The sequence below is a fragment of the Olea europaea genome, chromosome 7, assembly GCF_002742605.1.
Source record: "Olea europaea var. sylvestris chromosome 7, O_europaea_v1, whole genome shotgun sequence".
Lineage (NCBI taxonomy): Eukaryota > Viridiplantae > Streptophyta > Magnoliopsida > Lamiales > Oleaceae > Olea > Olea europaea.
In genome coordinates this window covers 22066297-22082118 of record NC_036243.1, presented here as the reverse complement: position 1 = coordinate 22082118, position 15822 = coordinate 22066297, and the positions used below count along the sequence as shown (strand labels likewise).

General features: G+C 33.7%; 2 protein-coding genes across 2 annotated transcripts; one reads left to right on the top strand and one right to left on the bottom strand.

The window, feature by feature from the left end:
- Positions 1-2755: 2755 nt before the first annotated feature.
- On the top strand, positions 2756-5209 carry LOC111397447 (growth-regulating factor 6-like). Its single transcript, XM_023024391.1, has 3 exons — positions 2756-2976; positions 3278-3641; positions 4171-5209. Exons 1-3 carry the CDS (start codon positions 2787-2789, stop codon positions 4985-4987), a joined length of 1371 nt encoding a protein of 456 aa, XP_022880159.1. The 5' UTR covers positions 2756-2786; the 3' UTR covers positions 4988-5209.
- Positions 5210-13469: 8260 nt separating this feature from the next.
- Positions 13470-15768, bottom strand: LOC111398066. The gene is made up of 3 exons (XM_023025021.1): positions 15690-15768; positions 14909-15595; positions 13470-13651 (listed from the first exon to the last, which is right to left on the bottom strand). Exons 1-3 carry the CDS (start codon positions 15766-15768, stop codon positions 13470-13472), a joined length of 948 nt encoding a protein of 315 aa, XP_022880789.1.
- Between the last annotated feature and the right edge of the window lie 54 nt (positions 15769-15822).

The following is a 15822-nucleotide window of genomic DNA, read 5'->3' as shown; positions in this document are numbered from 1 at the left end:
CAATCCAATAATATAATATTATGTTGTATTATGTCAAAGATTATATTAGGGTAGCATGATTTGTATGTTTATATCAATCATGCGACACAAACATCAATATTGACATAAAATTTGACATAATATCACGTGTTATTCTACACAGTCAGCATTTTCACCCAATTTATCTATTGACACATGTAATTATGTCAAACTTTTTGTTAAATTATTTTGACAAAGTAGCTTTATCCATTTGTATGTAGGGTTCATATAAATTCAATCCAATCTAGTAGTGTGAAATTGTATAGGGAATTTTTATATTGTACGTATAATTGACCTTTTGCACCTCAAGAAATATCAAATAAAATTGTTAATGCATATTTCAAAACCCCAATATTGAAAAAAAAGACCTTTCAAAATAAAATTCCATTTGATTGGTTTTTCTGATTTTTATTTTCACAATCATGTGAAAATAAAGATTTAAATGTTACCTTACAGTTCTGTGGTCTATTTGTCAATTCTAAATAATTGATTAGTGAATTTATAAAATTTCAGGTCACCGAAAAATGCTACATTTTTTTATTTTTGTGAAAATAAAATGATACTTAAATTTGTAAAAATTGTACTTTCATAATTTGTACCAGTACATTTCTTCAATTACCTAAAATTAAAGTAATTAAAAACTAGACTTTTCGTTGTTCTCTATGTGATGACGTTAAGGATATAATCTCACAATGGCTAAATTTGAAAAAAATTAACCAACATCTAAGAAGTTGCGCAACTCTTTAACATCATTGACTTTTTAAGGAAAAAACCTCAAGTCTTAATATGTCATTAGTGTTTAAAACACTCAAACGAGCAATACATACGTTTAAAAATGAAAAAAAAGCAATCAAATTTCAACATTGATGTTTTCACACAAATCACTATCTTGCCGAATATGTTAAAGATATTAGCCCATATAAGTTCAATAATGAAATAATAATTAACATTTAAGAATTCTAACTATTCCTCTTATCAAAGTTAATATTTTAAGATAAATATCTAAATTTAATAGAGTAATACTCTTTAACACTACTGATATTAAAATATCAGTGACACTAATGTGATATTAAATAAGAGATATATAATTAAATAAATAAATAATTTAATTCTACATTTTATTGAGCTTATTACTTAGTGCTGCTTAAACTCGTGTTTTAACAAAAGTAGTGCTAGACATCAATATTCATTTTAATATATAAGCCGCATAAGAGCATCTCTAATGGGACAGTTGATTGCATCAAAATAAATTATATTACTCCAAACGCTTACATGATAAGAAAATAAGATAGAGGATGTCTAGCATATCATCCACTCGTGGAAGGGTTGTTAGACATCGTATACATAAATTTTATAATATAATTTATTTTTCATTAGAGGATGCGCCTGTTTGGTTTTTCATAATTTATCTTTATCCTTTCTTTATATCATCTTTTTGGTACATGTGACAAACAATTAATGTAATTCACAATTTAATTGAAGATGTTATTCTCTCATTCACATTTTAATGTACGTACAACAATTAACATTGGGCATTGAAGATCATTTAAGACGTGAACTGGAATAAAATCTTATAGCTTCACATAATTAAGCCTCTGTTTGATTATTATTCTTATAAAAATGAAAATAGAAAATATAGTCGAGATTCACACAAGAGAGAGAAAGTCAAATACGGTGACTTAACGAAATGGGTAATAATCATATTTTTCATTTTTTTGATCAAAAAATAAGAAACAAACTGGGTATAAATATCTAAAAACTGTTTGAATGAAAATAACAATTAACCCTGTTTGGTGGCCATTACTTGACAAAAATAAAGTTTTGAATAGTAATTAAAAAAAAAATACTTGGTTAAAAATTAAGAAACAAAAGTGAATTTATGTGAAAAATATTTTATTGTGTGAATGTGCGGTTGAGAATGAACATTTAAAAAAAAAAGAGTTTTAAAATAAATGATGTCAAATATGGGTTAAGTCCTTGTTTGAAATTGATTTTCTGAAATATAATTTTTCTATACACTCAATTTTAAATCATATATTTTTTAAAAAATCATTTTTGATGTTTACTTTTAATATTTTCCCTGTTTTTGATCATACATTAAAAAAAAAAAAAAAAGATTTCAAAATATAAATTTCAAACGATGGCTAAATATCATCGTAACCCTAGTAGTCTAGTCAATTTACTTCCAAGTTTTGGCCATAATATATAGGAGTATACACGCTAGTACTTTGTCACAGACCTCGCAGACGATATCCACCGCAGCTCACTTCTCTCCCTCCCCCTTCTAATCTCTCCAATACTTTCCCTTGACAAACATCAAAAATTCACTCAANATTGGGTGTCTGAGCACTTTTATGGGGATGAGGTTTATGTTAATGACTAGTAATAGATTGCAGAAGTGGGTTTTGATTTGCTCTTCTGTTCGGATAGTCTTCTTATGTGAACGTGTTGGCCCTTTTTTAAGCCTTATCCTAAACATAAAAGAGAAAAAAGACTTTGTTTTTACCTCTCTGTATGACCTAAGATTTAGTTCTTGAGAAAATCAGTTATGATAATCTTGAATCCAAGCGGTTTAATTTTGTGAGGGTGTTAAAAGAACAAAAAGAAGACAAAAAATATTTAATTTTTGGTGGATAGGAGAGCAAGAAAAGATTAGATTTCTTCACTGGTCTCAAACGTTAAGACGATGTATTTTGGCTGTGTTTTTACCTGAATGTTTTCATCTTCCTGTTTCAGGATATGGGTCCGGAGGTATAAATGCTGCTAACATGCAAGGGGTGCTATCAGGGGTTAGAGGGCCTTTTACTCCATCACAGTGGATGGAGCTCGAACACCAGGCTTTGATCTACAAGTATATCATTGCAAATGTGCCCATTCCTTCTTATCTTCTCAATCCCATTAGAAATGCCCTCGAGTCTGCTGGTTTCTCGAGCTTTTCTGGCCTGAGACCCAATGCTTGTGAGTTTCTTTTCTACTTCAACATGTTATCCTTTCTGCCTGTTAGAGTCACAGATTGCTCTCATGTTTGCAAAACTGAATCTTATTTTTATCAGTATTGATTTTTTGCGTATGAAACTCAAGTACATCTTATGTTATGCACAAAAAATTGTATCGACTGAAAGTTGTAGGAATATCTTTCCTAGTCGAGCTTTTTACATTCATTTTATTTGTCTTTGTAATAGCGCTAGATTTCGTTTATTTTCTTCTGTATATTTTGATTCATGACTTGATTTCAATTCTTTGGATCTATGTTGAGCAGCGGGATGGGGCACTTTCCATCTGGGATTTTCCAAAACTGATCCTGAACCAGGAAGGTGTCGAAGGACTGATGGGAAGAAATGGCGATGCTCAAGGGAAGCAGTTGCCGACCAGAAATATTGTGAGCGGCATATGAACAGAGGCCGTCACCGTTCAAGAAAGCCTGTGGAAGGCCAATCTGGCCATTCCGTTACCGGAACCAACACGACTACCACCAGGCCAATGCCAATGGCTTCCTCCACTTCAGCATCTGTGGTGCCCGGAGCTGGTGCATCTAACAATCTTGCACTTTCACATCATTGTCAACTCAACAACTTGCAGTCTGGTTCTAAAAATCCTTTGTCTGTGACCCAAAATATTAACAGGTAGATTAATGGACACCCTAAAGACTAAGTCCCAATCATTACATTTATTCACATTCTGATTTCTAACCTTCAATAAAAAGTTTTAGGCTTTCATGTCAAATTATTGATTGAATTTTTCAATTCAAACCCTTGTTTGGTTCTTATTATTTTCAAAATATATTTATATATTTTTCTCTTATTTTTAATCGCACATTCTTCAATAAAATAATATAATAATATTAGACGCAAATTCAAAATTTTTTCTTATCTTTTAATCACATTTCCGTCAAAATATTATTTCAGAAGACATTTTGAACAAAAAAAGTGACTCAAACGTGCTACAAGTCTTTTTAAAGGTTATTGCTCTCTGCTTCAAGTAACATGTTTATATCAAGTTGAGAAAGGTGTGATAAGACGAGGAGAAATTGCAAATTCTTAGGCAACTAGTGGTCCCATATGGTTTTTCCCTTTTATATGTTATATAAATGTCATTTCAAACCCTTTCTGCTTCCCCTGGCCTAATAAACATTGAATTGTTAAATTTTAACAGGAGTTTTACCAGAAAGGAAAATGCGGACGAGGGATATCAAGGCACAACAATCTCGATGTTATCGTCAAACACAAGTCTGAAAGATAGCCAATATTCTGTCCCCAAACAACAGAATGCATATGCAGAATCTTCTTGCTCCGAGTTTGGATTAGTATGCTCTGATTCTTTGCTCAATCCTTTGAATAGAAGTTCTTCGTTTCTGAACAGCAATCTCAATGATCACGAAAGCAAATCACAGCATCCACTTCGCCAGTTCATGGACGAATGGCCCAAAAACCCATCAGAATGCTCGACCATTTCATGGCCTGATGTTGATATGCAGTCAGACAGGACACAGCTTTCAATTTCCACCCCTGTGGTCACATCAGACTTTATGTCTTCTACCTCATCTCCTACAAATGAAAAGCTTACAGCGTCTCCACTGAGATTATCCCGAGAACTTGAGGCAACCCAAATGGGATTGGGAGTAGGAACCATCGTAAGTGAACAGAGCCAAAGACAAACAAATTGGTTTCCCATTTCATGGGAGCATTCTGAGGGTGGACCTCTGGGTGAGGTTTTACACAGCACCAATAACAGCACAACTGATGGTAAGAACGCCAAGGCGCTGGGCCTGATGAAGGAGGGCTGGAATAGTAGCCCCTTCCTGGCATCATCTCCCACCGGGGTTTTACAGACGGGTGCATATGGTTCCCTATCCAACAGCAGTGCAGGGAGTAGCCCACGGGCAGATAGTAGCAAGATACTCGATGGGGCTAGCCTCTCCAACGGATTCATAGGTTCGAGTTTAATGAATCCATCGTTCCCTGCAATGTAATAATGTCTCATGGCAAATTGTTTTTCTGTGATGACGAAATCTTAGTCTAATTAGCTTTTGAAATTTGTTAATTTGTTCACTCGTATGCAAACGTTGTTTTCTGTGTTTTTCTTTTTTCTTTTTTCTTTTTCCCCCCAAACCTGTGAACAAGGTATGTAATGCTTGAATCTTAACGTAAAACCTTCAGATTGCCAATTTCAATTACTATATTTTTAGGGTTTTTGTATTGTTGTATTGGGCTTTTTGATGTGCTATGATTTCAGACATCCTAGTATGAAAACAAATTATTGATATATCTTGATTTTGTTTCCAAGAAAATTCACCAACTGAAGTCAATTAATTCTCTTCAACCTTCTCCTTAATTGGACTTATCAGTTATTGCTATCTATATGCCGTTGGTATTTTAGCACTAATGGTATTGGATAACATTGTTATCTTCTTAATTTACTACCCCGTAGCAATTGTAAGGTGTCGAGAACCCTTAAAATTTTGGCGAGGTTTCAAAATTCTAGTGGGGAACAACTTCACGGAGATGGCATGTATCGATTCGATTATTATTGTGCACTCTTTTATACATGTTTTCCTCTCTCCATTTGTAACGAGCCAACACTAGTGTAGATATTTGTATTGTATGATTGTGAAAATGATACGAGTCACTTTCTACCTTATGGAGGCTTAAATGGTTTACTTGGCATGACAACTGTATAGTGCGTACATACGTTCATGAAAATTAGGCCCAAAATGTGGACACATTGCCCAATCATGATGTATTTGTGACAATAGTCACATGGAGAATATTCAAATGTGTTTATTTTAGTCTATGCTAGAAACACAAGTTATCATAACAAGCTTTATATTAAAAAAAAGGTTGAATTCCAACTTTGAGGGTTACCACCGCCTCGCTCCTAGAGATTTGTGAGGGAGGTAAATCGCGGGATGTACCCTAACAGGCCAGGGAACAAGAGCTGCCTGTACACTGCGCTTACAAGAAGTCCAATTCCATGTCTCAAGAATCGAACCCCCACACTGCGGCTGTCAGCAAGGTATGAGATAACCTTACTCCTGTCCTTTGCACCACTGGACTATGCTTCAGGAGGCGAACAAGCTTTATATTATTAGCATATATTGTGGTGCTATTGCCCTAGGACTTTGAGTGGGACTAATACTACAACCAACAATACACTCGGTCGATGACCTCACTTGGTTCAAACGAGGACTAATACATTATATGAGCAGTAGGTTGTCATAAGCACTTTATTCCTTGTTAATGAGATTGAATAAGATTATGGAGATTGTGGAAGATTATAGTTGAGGTTTATATTATTATTATAATTGTAACATATATAGATAGATTACTTTTACCATATTTAATTTGATTTTGGTTCTATATAATGATAAAACCTCTCACATTGAGGGGACATTGAGCTTTAATGAGTATCACGAATTATTTTGGACATGATATCAGAACTAGTTCCTTAAAATTTTCTCTTGTTTTCTTGGGTGGTTTTCTCACGAGAAGAGGAGTCTTCATCAAATTAAGTTAATGTTTCCTTTTCCAATCCATGTTCCTTTTAACGTATTGAGGAAAGTTCGAATACATATGGTGCATAATACCCTCAAATCCTATTCTTCAATCATTCAATATTTTCCCCAAAAAATAAAAAAATAAAAAAAATAGAAGCAGCAGAATCTAAACACTACTGCTTTCGAAGCCATGCAAGTCGCTCACTCTGTTCATCTTAGATAGCTTCTCAGCCGCTGTTCTAGCCAGTGGAGGCGTTAGTGGCACCTTAAGCTCATCCAGAAACAAATCCATTTCCCTCCTAATAGTCCTAAGCCGTTTGATCATCATCATTGTTTGTTTCCATCACCGTATCTTGGGTATTTCATCTTGTCTCTAATTTTGAGTTTTCGAGCTTTCGGTGCTCAGATTTTTTTCATCACCCGGAGGAATCATTGTTGGAATTGGTTCAAAAATTAACCGAAAATTGGTTAAGTGTAAAACTGGGAAAATGAAAAGGTATGACTTCGTGTCAACTTTGGTCGAATGTTCGGATTTGATCTGATGGTCAAATTACAAAAGTAAATAGATCAACTTATTCTACTTGTCGAGTAGATCGTCGTGGTATATTTGGAATCTCGAAATCAATTCCAGATGAATGAGAAATTGCGGTCCAAAGTTGGAAGAATGAAGTGTTGCAACTTTTCGAAAAGATGCAGGTTTAAAATGAAGTGTTACAACTTTTCGAAATGAAGTGTTGCAACTTTCCATGAAAAATGTTGGATTTGGGGTGTGTCCCTTCACCCACAACCCTTCATCTTCTATATATAGGATCTCTTGGATGTGTATTTGTCATTCCAATTCATTCCATATTATTCATTTCATATTAAGTTACATAAAACACTTTGTAAAAGTAATTATCTTTTGCATTAAAATCATGGTTATGGTAAAGAGGGAATTCCTTTCGAGTTCGTTGGTCGAAATCATTTGGAGTGCTCCTATGGCTTGATATGGTCGTTGTATCTTGGGAGATGATTGTCGAAAAATCGTTAGCACCGATGCGGGCAAATTCATCTTAAGGAAAGAGTTATACTCGCCTCGGCCAATCGCATCACTTACATCTAATTTTTTCTGATTTCATTTCTACTTGATTTTAGAAAATGATTAATTTCATTTATATAGTTTATGCAAGGTTCGATATGAAGAATCACATGTTTTAATTCAAGAATGGAAATGGTCAGATTCGATAATCATTAGTTAGTTTTTCAAACTCCATTTCGGTAAGTTGAAACCTTGTTTCGATTTCGTGAACATAAACGATATATTTTTTGTGAATATAATATACACATAATCGGTGTATTCCCCAACAATCTTACGATGAATTTTCTTATGCATATTATATTTTATTTGCAATTGAAATCAAGATACTGCATGAATAAAATCATAAGATAGAATTTTGACTTATCATGATTCTGGTAAATGTGTTCAATTTCAACATGTTAATTAGAGAAATTCATGTGTAATGAATCTGTATATTATAACAGAATCGATAGTGATTCTATAACTTGGAACCATTCATTTATATGTTGAATTCATTACAATATATTTCAAGTTGATTTGTGGACAAGCAATATGATATTATTCAATCTTGCACCATATAATGTAGATTTTGGTTTTGACCCATTAGAACAAATTCTAAAATTTAGAGATGAGAGTGGAAAATCTCAAATTGGTGCACTAGATTATATGATAATTAGTTGTGAAATTCATAATACATATGATATTCATGAACCGATGTATACATGTTTGTGTATTGTATTTGTTGGTAGTCTCATCTATGAGTTTATTTGTTGGCACTCTTTTAATTCAAAGTGTATCTATATTAAAATATAATTTGTGTCAGAAGTCGCCTAAGGAATTTTGATTGGGAAGGTTGGTAAAATCTTGTTAACTGTTTGTAAACAAATAGTATGCATGCTATATGGAAAAACGTATCTTTCCAAATTAAAAATAGTTTTTAATTCCTGACCGGTTTGAATTGTGTAGCATGAAATATCTGTCCAGCTAGTATATAAATGTAAACTGATTTGTAAAGTCAAATTGCACATGAACATTGTGAATTTTATGTGCTAACCATTGTGTTCCTTCATGTTTAAATTGCCTCAATTCAAAGTTATCAAGAAATAAATTTACTAAATCTGCGAAAGATGCATGTTGGGATAATTTTAATTGTTCAAAGCATGTTGGCTTTAGCTTTGTCAAAATCTAGTAATGCTGAAATTTATAGTTTGTGCAGAATTCCTTACTTTTAGTTTATACGTATGTCATCCCAATAACTTTTGTTCTCTCACTATGACAAATCATTATGCGTTTGAATATATTACTAGCATGAGAAAGCATATTTTAACTGATAAATATGTCCATAACGGTAATGGCATGAGTATGCATTTATTTTAAGTAGGCAACTTTGTTGGGTATCTATATGATAATCATGTGAAGCGGATTAGTGTATTCATTTGATGAATCCATACAAGCGTTTGGATTTTGGATAGACCTTTTTGGTTAAAATGGTCTAGTTGGTTAAATTTTCATAACTTGTTGGAATTATACTAACTTTGATTAATTTTGATAGCCTCATTTAACCCTATGAAATTAAGTGAGATGATTTAAGTGGATATAATTATTTAGTTATGAGAACTAAGCCACTTAATTATTTGAAATATTCTATGATCAATTTAGATGAAAAGGTACATCATTTCATATGAAAAATCATGACTTTTGATATAATTATTTTCCAACGGGTATGTCTCTTCATAGAGATTATTTCAAGAGGTATGTCCTTTTATAAGATTGTGTCTCTTGAGAACACAACTTTTCAACTTATGGTTAATTCGTTCGTTCAAGTTTGAATATGATGAATAAGGTGAATATGTACCTAATTATTTGACATAAAATAAAACTATCATGTGAAATGTCACAAATGTGATAAGTTGCATATCTTGCAATGCTTAGCCCTCTTTATTGTTGAATTTGATTTCAATCATGAAACCAATTAAGTTGGCATATGTTTTGAAAGTATTGCAGGTCTGTATGATGACCTTGATTTAATTCGGATGATCAAAATTAATTAAATTGAAGTATGTTATATGCAAGTTGACGACCACTACTTTGAAAGTATATAGACTTTCACAAAGCACTCGATATGAATATTAGGAATTGAACTATGAAAGAGTTGATGAACTCTAAGTTCAAGTATAACCCAAAAATGTAGGGGGGGGGGGGGTTAAATTTAATGCTTGTGAACTTGAAATGCAAAGTTCAAAACTTGTGGATGCAACATTATTAGATTGCATATGTATTCTTAATTGAGAAATTGTAAGGGTAACTCAATTTAACAGTTACATTTGCTTTTATCTTATAATCATAGAAAGATATCTATAAAGGTAAAAAGATAGAAAGCCCTTATACTAATTATAAGGATGATATACACTAAGTATAAAGTGGATTAAATGGGTAGAAGCCAATCGTGGCGGTTGTTTGGACATGCAAGAACAATTGGAATATATGAAGAATATTCATATAATTCAAATGCATGGTAATGTTTCAATGATGATATTGAATACCCATGATTCTCTTTTTTCTCTTTACAACACAGTTTCTGAAAATCAATTCCCTTCTCTATAACTCTACATTCCCCTCGTATTTCTCTTTACAACACATCACCACCTAATTTCAAAAATCTCACACCTACTACAAAAATCAATTGAAAATTAAACTGCAAAAAAAAAAAAAAAAAATCTAGAATCCCAAGGAAATCGAACTTGGTTTTCAAAATTAGATCTGAAATGGAATTCCTGTCTTCAGTGGGTGGTGTTGCTACTGCTTTGGCGGCAATTGGTGCGTGGTATTGGAGATGTTTAGGGATGGGAGGCCAAGAAGGTGGTGGGAATAGTGTAGTTGGTGGCGGCGATGGAAGCAATGTCGACGAAATAGTTACAGTGATTGTGATTAGTGGTTAACGTGGTGCTTGTTGGTAGAGGTTACGTGTTTGTACTTGTCTATTTGTTCTTAAATAAATGTTTGTTTGTGTGTTAGTGTGTGTAGAAGGAAAAACATTTTCTAAAGAATAAAAAATTTAGTAGTGGAGGTGGAGGTGGAGGTGGAGGTGGAGGAGCATCTGGTATTGGTAGTGGTTCAATTGATATGGGTCTAGCTATTTTAGGGATATGGGTTATAGGTCATGGGTCATTATGTATAAGTCACAAATCAAATAGATCTGGTCACATATCATAATTACAGGTCACATGTCATACTTCACAAGTCACATGTCATATTGTATAGGTCACATGTCAAAATTAACTGGTCATAAATGATATATCACGCCTCTGTGCACTAATAACATGTCACAGATTCTAGTTTACAGGTCACAATTCACAGGTTATAGGTCATATTGTATACATAATAGATTAATGTTTACATATCACATATCATATTGTGCATAGGACACAAATAAATGTCTATAGGTCACAGATCATGTTTACATTTCCTAGGTCATAATTCATGGGTCACATATTCAAATTCATAAGTAACAGTTCGTACGTTATAGGTAACATACCACACGTCATATTGTAGAGGTAATAGATCAATGTCCACATGTCACATTTCAAATAGAACTGGTCATGGACCATTGATTTCTCTAACTTAAGTTTGTGATTGTTGCCTTCAAAATTTCTAATACACAGTTCAACAACTTTCAATTTGTGAACTCAATCATCTGACACGTTTCGATTAATCAGATTTCAACGATAAGAATCAAAGTTATTTGCTCAAAGAGTTTTCTATAGATTCCTTCTTTATTCAATCTTCTAATACACAATGCCTACAACTTCAATTTTTGACCTCAATCGTCCGACAAATTTCAATTAATCAAATTTTGATGGTAAAAATTAAAGTTATTTGCTTTGATAAGTTCTTTGTAAATTCTGTTTTTGTTTGATCTTCCGATAGCATTCAATTTGTGACTTCATAGTCTCATGATTTTCAAACAATCAGATTCTAATGGAGGTAATGGAGAGTATTTGCTCTGGAAGGGTCTCTATGGTGTTCTATTTTTCTATTTTCCTTAGTCTTCACAATTTGTTATTTTGGAGAATACTATTAAGAATGAAAACTGAAAGGGTTATTTTAGGATGTATATTTATTAGAGTTTATTTTATATATAATATTCATTAATTATCGCCCGAGTTTTGAATTTTTAAAGTTTGTTTCTTAAACTCCTGATTTATGTATTGTTCTCTTAACATTTTTTCTGGTTTGGGTTAAGTTAATTCCAGTAGACATGCTCCTTTGTTGGTTTAAGCTTGTTAGTATGTTGGATTATTTCAAAATTTAAGGCTTGTTATTGTTCGACACAGTGAGCTTTGTCAAGATTGGGTACTGATTGGACTTTGACTAATTTTTTTCCCTTTCTATGTTGCTTCGTAAGTATGGTGGCAACAAAATACAGAGGGATGAGAGAGACACGGTAGTGCAGATCGTTAGATTTTGGTTGCTCAGATGATGAGTTAGAGTTTTTTGGATTCTCAAAGGATGATCCTCTTTGAGTTTTTGGTGTAGGCTGTTCGGTGAGATTTCTTCCAATTGCAGCATCTCTGCTAGCAATATATTGCTGGATTTTTGGTCGGTGCATTGACTAATAGAACTTTTCTCGGAACGCGGGTTATGTGTTCAACTGATTTTCCTAATAGATGGAGCTTACTATGTTTGTCGGCACACTTTGCGAGTTTTTTTTGGAAATTCTTGGTGTGTGAGCTCTTTGGAGTGTTCTTGAAGTGGTTTTGGAGTAGTTCTTGATTGTTTCTGCATTATTTGTTGTTCTTGATCTCTTGTCGTCACTAATTTTTATAGAGGTTGTTGAGATTTAAATTTCTTCTTCATGGGACAATTATTGTTATCGTTGCTGATTCATCAATTTGAGAGGGATGTCAACAAGATTGAATAGGTTTACAGATATCGTCCTGTCATTTCTAAGCTTGTTCATATAGTCTATTTGATTTACTTCAAACCTTTTCTGTTCTGTTCTGTTCTTTTCTTTTCTTTTTTCTTTTTTCTTTTATTTTATTTTTGCATTTATCATTTTTCATAAGGGTGGTATGAAGTGCCACACGTTGACTCATCAGCTCTAGTAAATTTAATCATGAGGTGGTAAGTCATAATGAGGGTTGGCGATTCGAATCCGATGAAATTAATGAGATAGATTTAGGAACTCAGTCCGATGAGGAACTGAAAAAAAAAAGATGATAAACTGGCACATACTTTTATCATCTTGCATTTATCTGATCGTTTTTGCAAAAAAATTGGTTCCACAGAAAACTTTGGAAAAAATTAGACGAACTTTATTTAAAATTATCCACTCCAAATAAACTTTTCTTGATTAATTTTTTTTTTTTTGCTTTAAAATTGATCTCTCTAAAGAATTCGATGACAATCTTGACGTTTTTAACAAACTTGTTCAAGACATTATAAAGTGTGGTGAAAAAGTATATGAAGAGTATATAGCACACAATTGAATATCATTTGTGATATATGAAAAGAAGTCAAGAATGCAATCAAATAAGAGAAGGAGACACTTACACTTGATATTGTGATTGATTCCCTGAAGAGTAAGGAAAGATAAAAGATGATAGTGTTGAGAGAAAAAATGGGGAGATTCACTTAATGAGAGGTAGACCTTCATTGAGGGGTGGACGTGGAAGTAGGTAAAACAATGGTGACAAAAACAAGGGTAGAAGTTGGTCTAAATCATAGGGGAAGACAAAGGAGAGGAAGCGTTACTGTTTTGGGAAAATCGGACACTTCATTAGTGACTTTTATAATGAGAAAAATAAACAAAGAGACCAGAGATGAAAAGATCAAGGCGAGGGAAATGTAGTGACACCCAATACATGCTTCTAAATTCCGAGCTTAGTGAGATTAATCTATCTATGAATTCCCATATTGACGAACGGATTCTTGACTCCACAATTTCACCCAACAACCCCCAGAGGATATCCTCACTTGGCTCAAAACCGTCTCAATCAGACAGCGCACACCAATCAAATCCCATGGAACACATTGTTCACCTTCACATGCTGGCACCTTTGGCTTCATCTTTCCATTCACATCTAATAAAACATTTGTTTGATCACTTATATGAATCTGATCATGGACATGTTGTTGCATAGGATGGTCTCATAAAATATCAGTGGTGTTGGTGATGTGATTGTTAAATATGATCGTGGCTTTGCGCATATATTGAGGGATGTTAGGTACAATGGAAAATTTGGTCCCTAACAAACCTTAGGGGATTTGATGATAAAACTGATCGGAATTTCACTTTATAGGCTTTTTTAAAGTCGAGTAGTGAAGATTGAATGAAATAGCCCCTCTTCACAAATAGGTAGCCCAATTGCAAAGATAGTTTATAGACCGTTAAATAAATCACTTGGAGGTTAAACACGTTCGACCCAATTGCTCGGTGATTTATTTTAAGACTACACAGATTACTTTGTATTGACCTAGTTGCGTACTATTTAAGTGGCTCACTTTTGTCGACCTAATACATGCTACACACGGCTCCTCTTGGCTTTTACTGTGAAAAGCGGCTGTTCTCTTCCTTTAGCCTAAAACGTGCCTTCCCTTGGGTTCTTGGTGACGGAGTACTTTGCTCCATTTGAGTGGCTTCTTCTTCATGCTATGTGGTGCCTCTTGTGGGTTCTTTTGGACTTGGTTTCTAGTCCAATTTGTGGTGTTGCCTTTGTGGAGACGGCCATCAACTAAGCCCCTAATCACACCACCAAAACCGAGCTCGATTGGAATTTTCAATGGCTTATTTACTTGCTTCAATTTCTTGTACTTTATTTCGATTTATAGTGTTTTAACTTGTAATTTCGTTGTGATTTGTCAGGTAAAACATCACAGAATCACAACTATCTAATGCATATCGTCATACGCCCTATCTGTTCCTAAAGCTAAGGTGCAAAAAGATGAATTGCTGCCGAATCACGGTGTGTTACATTAGTCACATGTGGGAATATTAAAAAAGGATATTTATGCCATCGACCCATCAAGTTGTCGAATAAGCTTTATACTAGTTTACACGGTGGTGCTGTTGTCCTATGACTTTGTGGGGGACTTGATCGACTACTTAGTTCAAATGAGGTACGTACTAAAGCAGGAACGGAGCCAGGAATTAATGTTACCGGGGGGCAAAACTTTAGAAATTTAATGTACGAATAAAATTCATAAATAACAAAAAAAGTCATAATATAATATTATCAGTTACAGTTGTACTTGACGATGCTTTATAGCATAAAATTCATCAATAATAGAATCTAAATTTAAATTCAAAGAAAATTCTCGTTCAATGTAAAGTGTCATACAATCAGCAAGAAAACCATCTTCCATTTTGTTACGAATTTCCATCTTCACACGTTTCATTGCAGAAAATGCTCGCTCTACGGTAGTCGTTGAAACAGGAAGTGTCAATACTAGACGAATCAATTTAGTCAAATTGATGTAACTCTCCGATCTTCTATTTGCAACCAATTCTTGACATAAATCAAAAAGCGTAGATACTTGAAATCGAGGCTCAGAAATCACATCATGCCGATAATGTTGCAACTCAACTTTCAAATTATAAATATCTTGCTGTGTAAAATCTTGAGGATAAAATTTCTCTGCAAGCTTGCAAATATTATCCATGTTAAATGATTCAAAAGAATTTTTCGGATCCAATGCCACACCGAGAGAAAGGAGTTCTAATGATGTCTCATTAAATCTTGTATCTAACTTCATCATTAGAAAATCTATGGCTGCATTAAAAATATTGAAGTGGTAATGATGTTTGATGGTAGGATACTCACGACCATGAGAATGACCAACCATGTATGAGCTATGAAAGTCAGGTATATGTATATCATTTTTTGAACAAAAACAATTCACCTCTTGAAGAAATTCTTCCCAGCTATCTTCTCTCAATTCTTGAATGATGATTTTTGTAGTATGGACAAATCTCATAACAGTTAAGATGTCTTCAAATTTTTTCTGAAGGGCTTGACAAAGCACATCTGTGATTACCAACCACATTTGTGATTACCAACATTCTGTGCATTAAATGCAAAACAAATACAAATTCAAATGTTGTCAATTTTTTGTATATACCACCCACTTCAGACCGAGTTCTTACATTTGGAGAATGACCACTAAGATAATCAAGCACCTTGCAAGTTGCAGCATACATATCAATCAAACTCTTTATAGAGTTGTAATGAGAAGATCAACGAGTACCTCCAGC

Excerpts from the sequence above, each read along its gene's own strand:
- LOC111397447 (XM_023024391.1), top strand. The coding sequence starts at position 2,787 with ATGCAAGGGGTGCTATCAGGGGTTAGAGGGCCTTTTACTCCATCACAG. Across the intron at positions 2,977-3,277 it reads TGGCCTGAGACCCAATGCTT|CGGGATGGGGCACTTTCCAT; the intron begins GTGAGTTTCTTT and ends TATGTTGAGCAG. Across the intron at positions 3,642-4,170 it reads GTGACCCAAAATATTAACAG|GAGTTTTACCAGAAAGGAAA; the intron begins GTAGATTAATGG and ends AAATTTTAACAG.
- LOC111398066 (XM_023025021.1), bottom strand. The coding sequence starts at position 15,768 with ATGTATGCTGCAACTTGCAAGGTGCTTGATTATCTTAGTGGTCATTCT. Across the intron at positions 15,596-15,689 it reads AACTCGGTCTGAAGTGGGTG|ATGTGCTTTGTCAAGCCCTT; the intron begins GTATATACAAAA and ends TGGTAATCACAG. Across the intron at positions 13,652-14,908 it reads AGATGGTTTTCTTGCTGATT|ATGTGAATGGAAAGATGAAG; the intron begins GTATGACACTTT and ends ATGTTTTATTAG.